The 12423-nt window shown below is 45.6% G+C and overlaps 1 protein-coding gene across 1 annotated transcript in view; it reads left to right on the forward strand.

The window, feature by feature from the left end:
- Nucleotides 1-12423, forward strand: part of MAP2K6 (mitogen-activated protein kinase kinase 6) — a 111739-nt gene that overhangs the window by 62929 nt on the left and 36387 nt on the right. The window contains exons 4-5 of the mRNA XM_075014318.1: nt 7040-7153; nt 11467-11586. Coding sequence (XP_074870419.1) covers nt 7040-7153; nt 11467-11586 — 234 coding nt within the window. The remainder of the gene's footprint in view (nt 1-7039; nt 7154-11466; nt 11587-12423) is intronic.

Consider the following 12423-nt stretch of genomic DNA (forward strand, 5'->3'; position numbering starts at 1 on the left):
TGGAAGTGGGTTCATGGTGGTTTCCTTAAATGTATGCGTTTGGCAAAAGAAAAGTAAAATTATGAAGCGTTTGGGCTAGGACAGTGTTTTTAGTGTGTGGTTTACACAGCATGTTGTACAGGGGGGTCCTGGGCTGTGATCAAGTCTCTTAGCACCATCACAGATTCACATTGAGGCCCCACCACATTCATGGCCATGAAAAATCCGTCACGGATCATGAAATCTGGTCTCTCGCTCTGAAGGAGGGTTTATAGCGCATTTTTAATTTACGCTAAATTGATTTCAGGGGGGTGACCAGAGTTTCTTAACCTGGGGGCCCTGACCCAAAAGGGAGTTGCACAGGGATCTCAAGCAGGGTTCCCTCTAAGTTTTTCTGTCCGTGGGCTTGAATAAATTTTGTTACGTGCACCAAGGCATGTGCTCATGTGCACCACCAATAGAAACACATGCTGCCCACTGTGTGTGGCTGTGGGTACTCTGCTACTCAACCGGGCAGCACCTGACTCTCTCGTGGGTGACTGCTGAAGCACTCAGCTTATAGGGAACACTAGTCACAAGGTTATTTTAGTGGGGTTGCATCGCCACGCTTATTTCTGTCCTGCTTTCAGAGATGAGTGGCAGCTGTCGGCCAGGTGCCCACCTCAGAAAGCAGCACCCCTATAGCAGCAGCACAGAAGTCAGGGTGGCAGTATCCTACCATGTCACCTTTACTTTTATTCTTCTGCCTTCAGAGATCGGCAGCCAGAGCGTAATGGCTGCTGACCGAAGGCCCAGCTTGACAGGCAGCAGTGCAGAAATCAGAGTGGCAGTACCATACCATGCCTTCTTAACTTCTGTGCTGCTGCTGGCTTTAGCTTCAGAGCTGGACTCCCAGCCAGCAGCTGCTGCTCATCATCTGCCCAGCTCTGAAGATGACACCACTGCCTGCAGCAGTGCAGAAGGAATGGTAGCAGTACCACAGTGCTCACCTCAACAATAATTTTGCAAGGCCCTAAAACTCCTTTTTTGGGTCAGGGCTCCTACAATTACACCACCAGGAAATTTCAGATTTAAAGAGCTGAAATCATGAAACTTAAGATTTTAAAAATTCCAAGATCATGAAATTCACCAAAATGGACCATGAATTTGGTAGGGCTGTAATTATCATCATTATTAATAATACAAAGCCAGCAGTGCAGTCACAGTGGGCACCTGCATGCTTTGGAGTTTTTTGAAGGGATAGACCATACGCCAGATACCCTCAAGCACCTGAACAATTGATACCTTCTTTACCGCAGCAGCCTCTCAGCAGGTTTTATTTCTTGTCTAAGGTTATTCCCCCACCCCTCTTCCACCACCGTATTTTGATGAAACAGCCGAACCCCACGGATATACAGAGATGAGGATTGTGCTTCCACGCCCACAGGTTAGGTGCCTAAAACCAGTTATAGCAGCAGGCTCTTGGTCCCAGTGGATATAGAGCTAACAAAGGTCGTGAGTCTTCAGCCGTGTCTACACGTGCACGCTACTTCGAAGTAGCGGCACTAACTTCGAAATAGCGTCCGTCACGGCTACACGCGCCGGGCGCTATTTCGAAGTTAACTTCGACGTTAGGCGGCGAGACGTCGAAGTCGCTAACCCCATGAGGGGATAGGAATAGCGCCCTACTTCGACGTTCAACGTCGAAGTAGGGACCGTGTAGTCGTTGCGCGTCCCGCAACTTCGAAATAGCGGGGTCCGCCATGGCGACCATCAGCTGAGGGGTTGAGAGACGCTCTCTCTCAAGCCCCTGCGGGGCTCTATGGTCACCGTGGGCAGCAGCCCTTAGCCCAGGGCTTCTGGCTGCTGCTGCGGCAGCTGGGGATCCATGCTGCATGCACAGGGTCTGCAACCAGTTGTCAGCTCTGTGTATTTTGTGTTGTTTAGTGCAACTGTGTCTGGGAGGGGCCCTTTAAGGGAGCAGCTTGCTGTTGAGTCCGCCCTGTGACCCTGTCTGCAGCTGTGCCTGGCACCCTTATTTCGATGTGTGCTACTTTGGCATGTAGACGTTCCCTCGCAGCGCCTATTTCGATGTGGTGCCGCGCAACGTCGAAGTTGAACATCGACGTTGCCAGCCCTGGAGGACGTGTAGACGTTATTCATCGAAATAGTCTATTTCATGTAGGCTTCACGTGTAGACGTAGCCTTCCTGACCTAGTGCTATTCGACTGGATTCTCACACCATCAGAACCATGTGGCCTATTACCATGTCTCAGTGGAAACATTTGCGCAGTGTTTAGAGAGGCAATGGCTGCAGCTTTTAGAACCTGTTTGGGCCTTTATTCTGGATGGTGACAAAAAGGAGCATGTGTGGGATCTTTGGTATCCACAAGTGTTAAGAAGCAGACCAGTTTGGAGCTCGCAAATGTGACTGTCCAGCCCTGCCTCTGAAGAGAGCAGCTGTTTGACCAGCACTGCAAAGCCAGCCCAGGGGAATGGCTGAGCAAGAGGCCATCTCAGGGAGTGACTTCTGTGGTGAAGGCCTCAGAGATGACTGCTGGTTGGTCCTCTGAGGAATTTTCCCAACTCAGTGGCATGGCTCCTTTTACCTATGCAGCTTCTGCAGCCCCCTCTCCTCCTTGCCTGGCTTTTACATGAGGCCCCTATCACCACACACTTAATGATATTAATGTATTTGGGGCAAAGTGCTGATTGTTAAGCCCTGGGTAATGCTTACAGGTTTGTTTCTATTTCATTCTCCCACCATTGGGGTCAATGCAGGCTAAGAAGATGGTGCCTCAGAGGGGTGGCCATGTTAGTCTGCAGCTTCACAAAAAAAAACAAACAAAAACAAGCAGTCCTGTAGCACCTTATAGATGAACAATTGTATTTATTAGGTAATGAGCTTTTGTGGGTACGACCCGCTTCATCAGATGGCACCTGGGAAGTTTACTTTTCAGTGTTCTGTGTGAGCCGTATTGACTTCTTCTGATAACTGGAGTATTTTCTCTGGTGTGGTCGCACCCACCCACCTGGCCACGAGCCACTGTTTGTCTTCCTTTCTAGGCAAGTAAAGTCCTTCTGTTGTAGAGTCAACATATGTATTCTCTGCTGGTGGAGTCCAGAGCTTACCACACAGTGGGCTGCCCTGCTCACCCAGCAACCACCTCCACGTAGATGCATGTGGAGTTGAGACAGAGTTTTAAAATTCTCGATATATTCTCTTGAACTGGAGGCAGGTGGAGGACTCTTCCTCAGAAGGATGCCGGGTGAGTGTTCTGGGAGTGCCAGCCACAAGCAGTAATGCAGGGTCTTAACTCTGGTGATCCCATACATGCTGGAAGATTCCTGGATGGGGTCCCTGTGAATGGAGTCACTGATATTAATTGGCTAGGATTGTCTGCTGCTGGTCCTGATGTGGGATACTGAGAGCATTACATGTGATAGGGATCCTCATGGAGGGACACTGCTTAGACTGTTGGCAAAACACTAGATTCTTGGCTAGGAATCTCCATGTGCCTGGTATGCGTGATCAGCCTGCTTGTGAGATTTCTGTTTGAGGTGGGGGCTCCTCCGTCTTGGCATCTGATGCTGAGGATACTCCATTTCTCTGACATAGCCTCACCTTTAAGGACTTCCCTCCCTGCATCAAACCACTGTCCTTGCAATCGAAGAGAACCAGCTGAGCTCTGCATCTTCAACAGCCAGAAGCTGGTTGCTTCTTTGTAAAGACAGCCCCAGAAACTGTTGACTCAGGAGGTACGACATAGTAGTTAGCTGGGTAATAACTTGACTTGGGGCTCTTGGAAGTGGCAGGATCACCTTGTGAATAGCCATTTTCTCTTCACCCCAGCTGGAGCAGAGAGTAGGACTTGTTGTCTTTCCTGTTTTTCTTGCCTCCCCAAGGATACTGCCCATTCCTCAGGAACAATGTCCCTAGCTCCAGCTGAGGTTGAACTTCACCTCTTTGTTGTTGGACTGTTAATATCAAGGCTTAGTTCCCCTGCTATTCTCAAGGTGCTATTAAACTGCTTCCCCAGTTACTCAGCCTTGGCATATCCATGAGGGACACTGCTTTTGATTTTCACTCTGAATATATTTAATCAGGAGGCCTAGTGGGTGGGGTAGGTGAGAACCCACTTTCCCCTACTGAGATATAATCAAAGCCAACTCGCTTATCCCCTGGTAGCATGCAGGACTATAGCAGAGTAAATGGTCAACCTGGAGAGGGGAAGAGATCAAATAGGCTTCTTCCCTTTCTTTAGTGCTAGCCATGAGGAGAATCCCAAATTGTTTTTTTCTGTTAGAACATAAGACCACTGAACTCTTTGCATTAAAATGCTGTGTATTGCTACCAGCATGAGATGAGAGCCAGGCCCTGGGCTGGTTTAGAAATTAAACACTTCTCTCCCGTTTTTCTTTAAATACATGCAATTTAGAAATCACATGAAAAACATTGTGGTGCTCCTTGAATGTTGTATGCTTTGCCCTCCTCTTCCCTTTGGAGAAATAGCGATCAAGCAGGGTGATGTTTGAGCAGTTGCTTGTTGTCATTGGTTCAATTCTTCTGAATGACTGCTGGCTTAACCTGCCTTCCAAAGTTTCTGACTCCTTCTTCACACTGCAAGTCTTTCTTGGTCTGTGCTGTTCCCATGAATTTATCCGACCAACATTCCAACTAGCACAGGTCAGCCTGTCCCAGAGCAGGCACGGAGCCTGGTTCCATTCAACATTGTAATTTTGTTCCAGGAAAACAAGAACATGCAGCAGCTATTTTTATTAATGTAAATGTTCCAGGAGCATTAATAAAAGGACAATAAAACCAGACAATTAAATTGGTTAGGACTATCTTTTGCCACTGAATGTCAGCAAGTTAATTTATTAGGTGATATATTAGTTCATTAATGTTTAACTTTATCTGTCATTGGGGATTTCTCTCTCTCTCTCTCTCTCTCTTTTTTTTTTACACCCACATTTTGAATAAAGGGTGCAGATGTGGTTGCCACATCTCAAAAAGATATATTGGAATTAGAAAAAGATTCAGAAATGATTAGAGGTATGGAATGGCTGCCATATGAGACAGACTAATTAGAATGGGACTTTTCAGCTTAGAAAGAGATGATTAAGGGGAGGTATCATAGATGTCTATAAAATTTGGACAAGTGTGGAGAAGATAAATAAGGAAGTGTATTTACTCCTTCCCATAACACATGAGAAATCATGGAGCAGATCTCCAAGGAATCCGTTTTGGAGCATGTAGAGGAGAGGAAGGTAATAAGGAAGTCAATATGGAGAGTTTTTTTCTGCTTTTCACTTGTGTCTGGCTCTCAACTGATTTTTTTTTACTGTGGTTCAGGGTCTCCAGACTGAGGAAAAATGTCCGCCACCCCTGGTTTAGGACATGGTATCTTCATGCTCTTCTTCCACAGTCTGTATTGACTTCCTGTGTTCCTAGAGCGAGCTGCTTGTTCCTTTCCCTTTAATGTTCCTTCTTTTGAGCAGCATTGTTCAATTGAGCAGCAAAGTTCTGGTTGGGGAAGAGTTTTCATGAAACAGCAGGCCACTTGTCGGGCAGAAAAAGATGCATGGATCACTGTTAACACAAGAATGCTAGGGAGGGCTCTTTTTACCGTAAATGTAATTGTGACTGAACAGCCGGCGTCCAAGCTGTGCAGTAATGCAGTGTGTGTGCTCAAGATCTAGGAATCATCCCCAGATAGCACTTTGCAGGCGGCAGCTTCTCTGCTGCTCAGGCAGAAAGCGGTGTAGGATTGTGTGCTGTGAATTAGTTCATTATAATCCATCACTTTCCACGGCATGATTGACTTCTGCAGTTCAGCATATGCAATGGCTGGTTTGTTAGCAAAGATGTATTTTGAAATCCAAAAATAATAATAAGCAAAAATGCACCCCATGCAAGATATTGCATCGAGAAGATTAGGAGACAGGATAAAATGGGGAGCTCAAAACAAAGTCATCCTTTCTGCAAAGCCAAGAGAAAACAATTTGTAATGCTAGACAAAATAAATATACTGAGGTTTAAAGTGGCGATCTCAACTCTGCTTTGCCCCCAGTACAGATTTGTAGACACAAACTTTTTAAATCCTAAAACCATTTAGAAATACTTCTTTGGATTATTTTTTAAAGACATGCTATGGGATGACTTGTTTCAGCGTTTTTCAGCAGTGTTTGCAACAGCCGTTATAGCACTGAGACCCTAAAAGTCAAACAAAGTGAAATGGAAAAGAGAAAAAGATTGAGAAAGGACATGGTAATAGCTTTCAAGCTCCTAAAAGTTTGCTACAAGGAGGAGGGAGAAAAATTAGGAGTATCCTTAACCTGTTAGGGTAGGACAAAAAGCAATGGACTTAAATTCCAGCAAGGGAGGTGTAGGTTAGACGTTAGGAAAACCTTCTAATCTGTCAGGGTGCTTAATCACTGGAATAAATTGCTGTGGGAGGTGGTGGCATCTCCATCATTTGAGATATTTAAAAGCAGGTTAGACAAACATCTGTCAGAGATGGTTTAGAGAGTGGTTGGTCCTGCTGTGGGGGCAGGGGACAGACTTGATGACCTCTAATGGTCCCTTCCAGTTCTAGTGTTCTGTGGTTCTGTGAAAGTGGCTTGGTTGATTTTCCTTGTCTAAGATTTAGGAAACTTACTGAAATGATGGGGAAATCCATTCTTAAAGCGCTTTTGGCTCCACATGAGGTGCTGTTAGGCCCACAGGTAAGTGCTGCACCTCTACTGTGATTTACCTCTTCTGAGGACTATGTTAATTACCATTAGCTTGCCAATCCTCATCGTACTCCCTGGGGATAGGGTCAGTATTCTCACATTACAGACTGTATCCTCATTTTGCAGTATCCAGTATCCTCATCTTACAGACAGAGAGAAAGCTGTAGAGAGGGGAGATCATCTGTCCAGTCCCACCAGTAGGAATTGGTGTTCATGCAAAGCCTAGATCTTAGAAGGTCCTGGCTGCCTGTACCACACTGACCATGCTGCCTTCGTTAAGGAAGACTGATGCTCCCGTCCTTTTGCATTTGATCTTTCCACTGTGTCCCTTTTCCTCCCGCAGAACTTTGAAGTGAAGGCCGATGACCTGGAGCCAATCTCTGAACTGGGCCGAGGTGCGTACGGGGTGGTGGAGAAGATGCGGCACATGCCCAGTGGGCAGATCATGGCAGTGAAGGTAGAGTGAGACTCCTAAGGTGTTTTCTATGTGTGTATGTGTGCTGACCAGCGTTTCCTCCATCCCTTTTCCATCCAAGGGTGGAGTAAATTTTGTTATGTGCACCAAGGCATGTGCGGATGTGTACCACCAATAGAAACACATGCTGCTGGGTGTGGGCACTGTGCTAATCAGCTGGGTGGCACCTGAATCTCTTCTGGGTGGCTGCCGAAGGGCTCATCTTACAGGAAACACTGTTGCTGATGCTTCAGGCTGTCCTCTGCATAAACTTCTACTCTTACTTTCTCTCGAGTAGACCTTATCTGGCAAGGGACTAACACTTTCCATATTAAGGTTCTGAGATGGACAGGTCATTAAGCCTCATTCAAGTCCCGAGCTACACTTGGAAAAAAAGGTGTGTTTTTTTTTTTTTTCAAACATGACAGCTGACATGTTTAAAAATCTCAGTGTAGACAGGGCACATTATTCTCTCACATTTGAAAAGAAGAATACTGGCATCCGAAAGGAGTTGTTAGAGAAAGATTGTGAGAATAGGATGGATGCAGAAGGTCACCAATGAGGAATTATGTAGGAAGATACAGCCGAAAGAGAACCTGCTGCAGAAGGTTATAAAACAGAAGCTACAACTATTTGGACATATTTGCAGAATGAACGATGAACGAAAAATCAAGACCTTGGTATTCGGCATAATGGACGGTTCGAATAGGAGAGGCAGACCCCGCAAAGAATGGATACATGATGTAGTAGATTGGTGCAGAGCTAGTGTACAGAAGCTAAGCCACTCTGCACTGGACAGGGAAAGATGGAAGGAAGTAGGGAGAGAGGCATCAGACATCAACGGGCGCTGAGCCCACGGTTATTGATTATGATGATGATGATGATGATGATGATTCCTGACAAGGGTTCAGTCTACAGTGTGCCCTGTCTTCACTAGGTAACACCTTAGCCCTTGGGTTTCGGGAGTACACTTTTGTGTGTAGAGATACACCCTGGCTTAGTGTGAGACCCGACAACAGACAGCTTGAATTTGTCCCAGGAGAGTCCATGTTTCATCCTGTGGGCCTTACCAGGAGCCCAAGGGTCACGTGTCATTAAGAGCACCTGCTTTTAAGAGGCCTGTCCAAATCATGGAGATTGCAGAAGACTTGCAAGGGGAAGAAGAAGCACCACTGCCTACGAGGATGTTTACTCTCTTGTGGTTGTCACCTCCCTGTTAAATATAATTAGCTTCCTTTGTCCTCTGCCTGGCCTGCTTTAGAGCTTTAGGGAGAGGTGAATTTCTCTTACCGGGAACAGAATAAGAGCTTTCAAGGAGCATCTATGTACAATGTTTGTGTTTCCTACCTCCAGTTTATCATGATAGTTTTTGAGGGTAAAGGGGAGATAATTTTCATTGGATCCCCTCTGACTGAGGCAGTCCTAATCTGAGTCCCATATTGTGAACTTGACCCATTTCAATTCATAGCCACCTACCATTGTTGTTATTTCATGGGTCAGCTGCTCTGCCTCTTTAATCATCCATAGAAGAATGTGTATTCATGTATATACCCTGTCCCCAGTAAATAATAACTAATCAAAGTACTAGCAGGGACTTCCGAGGGTTAGCAACTCATTAATCTACCAGTAAAAGGCATAATAAGACCAAGCAGGAACTTTTCAAACTGGAAATAAAGCCCATTTATTTAAAGTGTGGGGAATTAACCCTTGGAATAATTGATCTAGGAATGTGATGGACTCCCCATCACTTTGAGGCTTTTGATCAAGCCTGGATATCATTCAAGTAGATATGACCTACCTCACTCAGAAGTTCAGGCCTTGATCTAGCAAATACAGAGTGATGTTGGTTGACCTATTTTATAGGAGGTCAGACTAGATCATAATGGTCCCTTCTGAATGTACATGCCTAGGAAGAGTGAGAGGGATGCATGGCATTTGGGCAGTGTCTATATCACAGAAGATTTGGGGCCTCATTTTCTTCATACTTACAAAGGGGCAGCAGATTCCCAGACCCCTGTTTTGCAAAGGGAGACTCTTCCAGCTTCACGCCTTCACAGATAAATAGTAGATCACTATCTTCACCCAGCATCTGGACCTGCTAGGTTCAGAAAAGCCCTCTAAATACCATCACTTGGAAGCAAAATGCCTGTCTTGGCAGCTGTCATGACGTTGCATCCTTTTCTTTCTAAAGCTCCAGCTCCAGGGCTAATGTCATGACAGGAGAGTTGCCACTTTCCATTTTTATTTTAAAGTAATTTCTAGTCCGCCCAGCTGCCGGGAACAGCCTGAAAATGTAACCCTTAAAGGCTCTGGCATCAGAAGAGAAACCCCAGATATTATTTTTAAAAATTTCTTGCTTTTTCAAGCAATCTGGTGATTTTTTTTGCAAGCCTGATTGGTAATTTTTATCTTGCAGCTTCCTGTATTGGGATCCATTCACATCTGTTTAGGGCAGGGACTGTCTCAGGCTGATGATTTTGGTAGTGTCCTCAGTGAGAAAACTGTAGATGGTTAAAATTACAATAGTTGTTAAACTTTGTTTTTACTGGGGTCTGTTTTCCTGTGGATTTCTCTCAGCTGAGCCATTGAAAGTACAGCAGTCAGTTTCACTCTGGTTTCTACTCTCCTGGGGAAAGAAACAGTTTTTGTTCTGTATAGCACCTACCATGGCTGACGCTCCTAGGTTCTACTGTGCTGTGAACCTCTCTAATCTGGCACCCTCAGGACCTGACTGGTGCCAGATGCCAGAATTTGCAGGAGCGCAGGGGGTCAGTATTGTCTAGAAGCATTACTAACACTTACTCTGCTTACTGGGCTCTGAGAAGATATTTAGAGGTAAATTAGAGCTAAAGAACAGCACAGAACACTGAGAGCCAGGACTGGTGGCTGTAAACAAACTTTATGGGACCCCAGGAAACTTTGCCACACCCATGATGAGTGGTCGTGTGGCTAACTTAAAATCATGCCGAATTACAGATGTTGCTGGACAAGGGAGTGCCAGATTAGATAGGTTCAACTGGTAATATTTTAAATGATACCCGAAACTTTTTTTGTCATTAAAGAAAGAAAGTGAGAACAAGTGTGTTGCTTGTAAGTTTTCTAAAATGTTATTTTTACAGTGCTTGAATCTGGGGCTGAATGTGAGCTTGAAAGAAAAGAATAAAAGAGGCCAGGCTGAAAGTAATAGGTGAAGTGAAACCATGCTCTGAGTTCATCAATCCTGCCAAGAACCCAGCTGAGCTTGCCCAGTATCTCTGGAGCAAGGAGTATCTTAGGGTATATGTGCACTGCAACTGGGAGCTATAAATCCCAGCTTGGAAAGACATACCCTCTTCTGGAACATGCTAACAATTGCATTGTGAATATAGAAGCACGAGTGAGCTTCAGCATAGACAGACCCCAAGAGCTTGCACTCTGTACGTTTCGTATGTTCTCTTTGTTCAGGTGCCCCCCGCCCCACAGGTTCCAAAAGCCCTCAGAAGATGGGTGTGGACTTTGACAAGATAGGATGGTGGGAGCCTATAGGGCTGTTGTTTTCATCATGGCTGCCCCACTGTGCTGAGCAATTTCATTCCTTTATTATCCTCCCATGGCTTTGTCGAAAGAGCCAAGAATACCTGCATCTGGTCCACATTTAACTGTGGGTGCTCAGAAGGCCACCACAGGCACTTGGTGGCAGCTGTCTCTGGTGCCTTCCCATGATGGAAGGAGAGAGAAAGAAAAGGAGATACAGGAAGAGCTGGTTTAATGACAAAAATCTTTGCCCTTCTATACTAGGATCTCTGAGGATCTCCCAGGGCTTCAGACATAAATTCCACCTCACGCCTGTGCGGTTGGTAACCCCGATGATCCCTGTTTTACCTCAGCACAGGGAGCTTTAAAGACCAAGTTTTCAAATGTGTCCTTTTAGTTTTGAGTGCCTGACGTGAGACATCCCGGAAAATCGCCCTGAGTTACAAGAGGAGTCATTGGGCAACAACTGGGATAGCACTCAGACATCTTGATGCTCAGGAGCAAATTCTCTGCTGGTGTAAATTGCTGGATCTCTGGAGGGGTGACAGTTTACACCTGCCTACAATTCGCCCTTCGCTCCCATCAGTTTCTTGCTCACCCATACAATCCATGTGCCTCTCTGATGTAAAGAAGTCAGGAAGAGGGTAAATGATTTGGAAATTGGAGTAAATGTGGGGACGCTGGATGCATTGTGTTGCGTGGAGTTTTGTCCTCATGGAGCTATTGGGGGTGCCGACATGTGAGTGAAACCCTGTGTGCAGCTGGGAGACTCACAGCCAGGGCTAAAATGCTCTCTTTTCCAGCGGATCCGAGCCACAGTGAATAGCCAGGAGCAGAAGAGGTTATTGATGGACTTGGATATCTCCATGAGGACGGTAGACTGCCACTTCACTGTCACATTCTATGGGGCGCTCTTTCGAGAGGTACAACCTTCTGGATTCCTGTCTATCCCTGCTTGTCACTTACACTTCCTTGGGTCAGAGACCACTGTGATGGGTAGAACCCTGCAAATTCACAGATATCCACAGCTTAATACGGACGCATATATAGATACCAATTTTGTGTCTAGATCCTGGCGAATTTGCAGATGTCTGTTTTTATATCTGTGGATCTGCGTATCCGTAGATCATTTTTGCAGAGGCGGAAACCAATTTTGTGTCTGCACCGGGCTCTAGAAGTAGGCACTGTTATTTAAAAGCATAAAATAGAAGATTAAACTATGACGTAACCCTTCTCCTCCAGCCATGTAGGCACTTACGCTGCATCCCTCCCTTGGGTGTCTGAACATCTTTTAGATAGATGGTTGTTTTAACACACCACCCTGGATGGGCACTCTGCTATACAGATGGACAAAAAGATATGATCTCTACCTGGAGGAAGGTACAGCCTGATTCACAGAGGCCTCCTTGGTCAGAGGAGACAAACCCCGATGGTTCCTGGGTGAGGTGGGAAAACCCATCTTTATGGTACTTCAAGTTTCAAAAGTGAGTGTTTTAGACAGCCGTATGCTAAGAACATCAGGTCCTTGCACACTGAGTTGCCTAGAGTTTAAAGGCAGGAGGACCATCAGATTCTCTAATCTGACCTCTGGTTTATCAGAGCAGTAAATCTTACTTGAGTACCCCTCACAGGTAGTTCTCCATAATGTCCCACCAACGGTAAATACTAATCTAGAGTTGAACTGAGCCAGGGTACTAGGGCAGAAAATCACCATAGGGAAGTTTTTCAGAAGCACCTCAGTCCTCTTGTCAAAAGTGAGT

This window comes from Carettochelys insculpta, chromosome 20, assembly GCF_033958435.1.
Source record: "Carettochelys insculpta isolate YL-2023 chromosome 20, ASM3395843v1, whole genome shotgun sequence".
Lineage (NCBI taxonomy): Eukaryota > Metazoa > Chordata > Testudines > Carettochelyidae > Carettochelys > Carettochelys insculpta.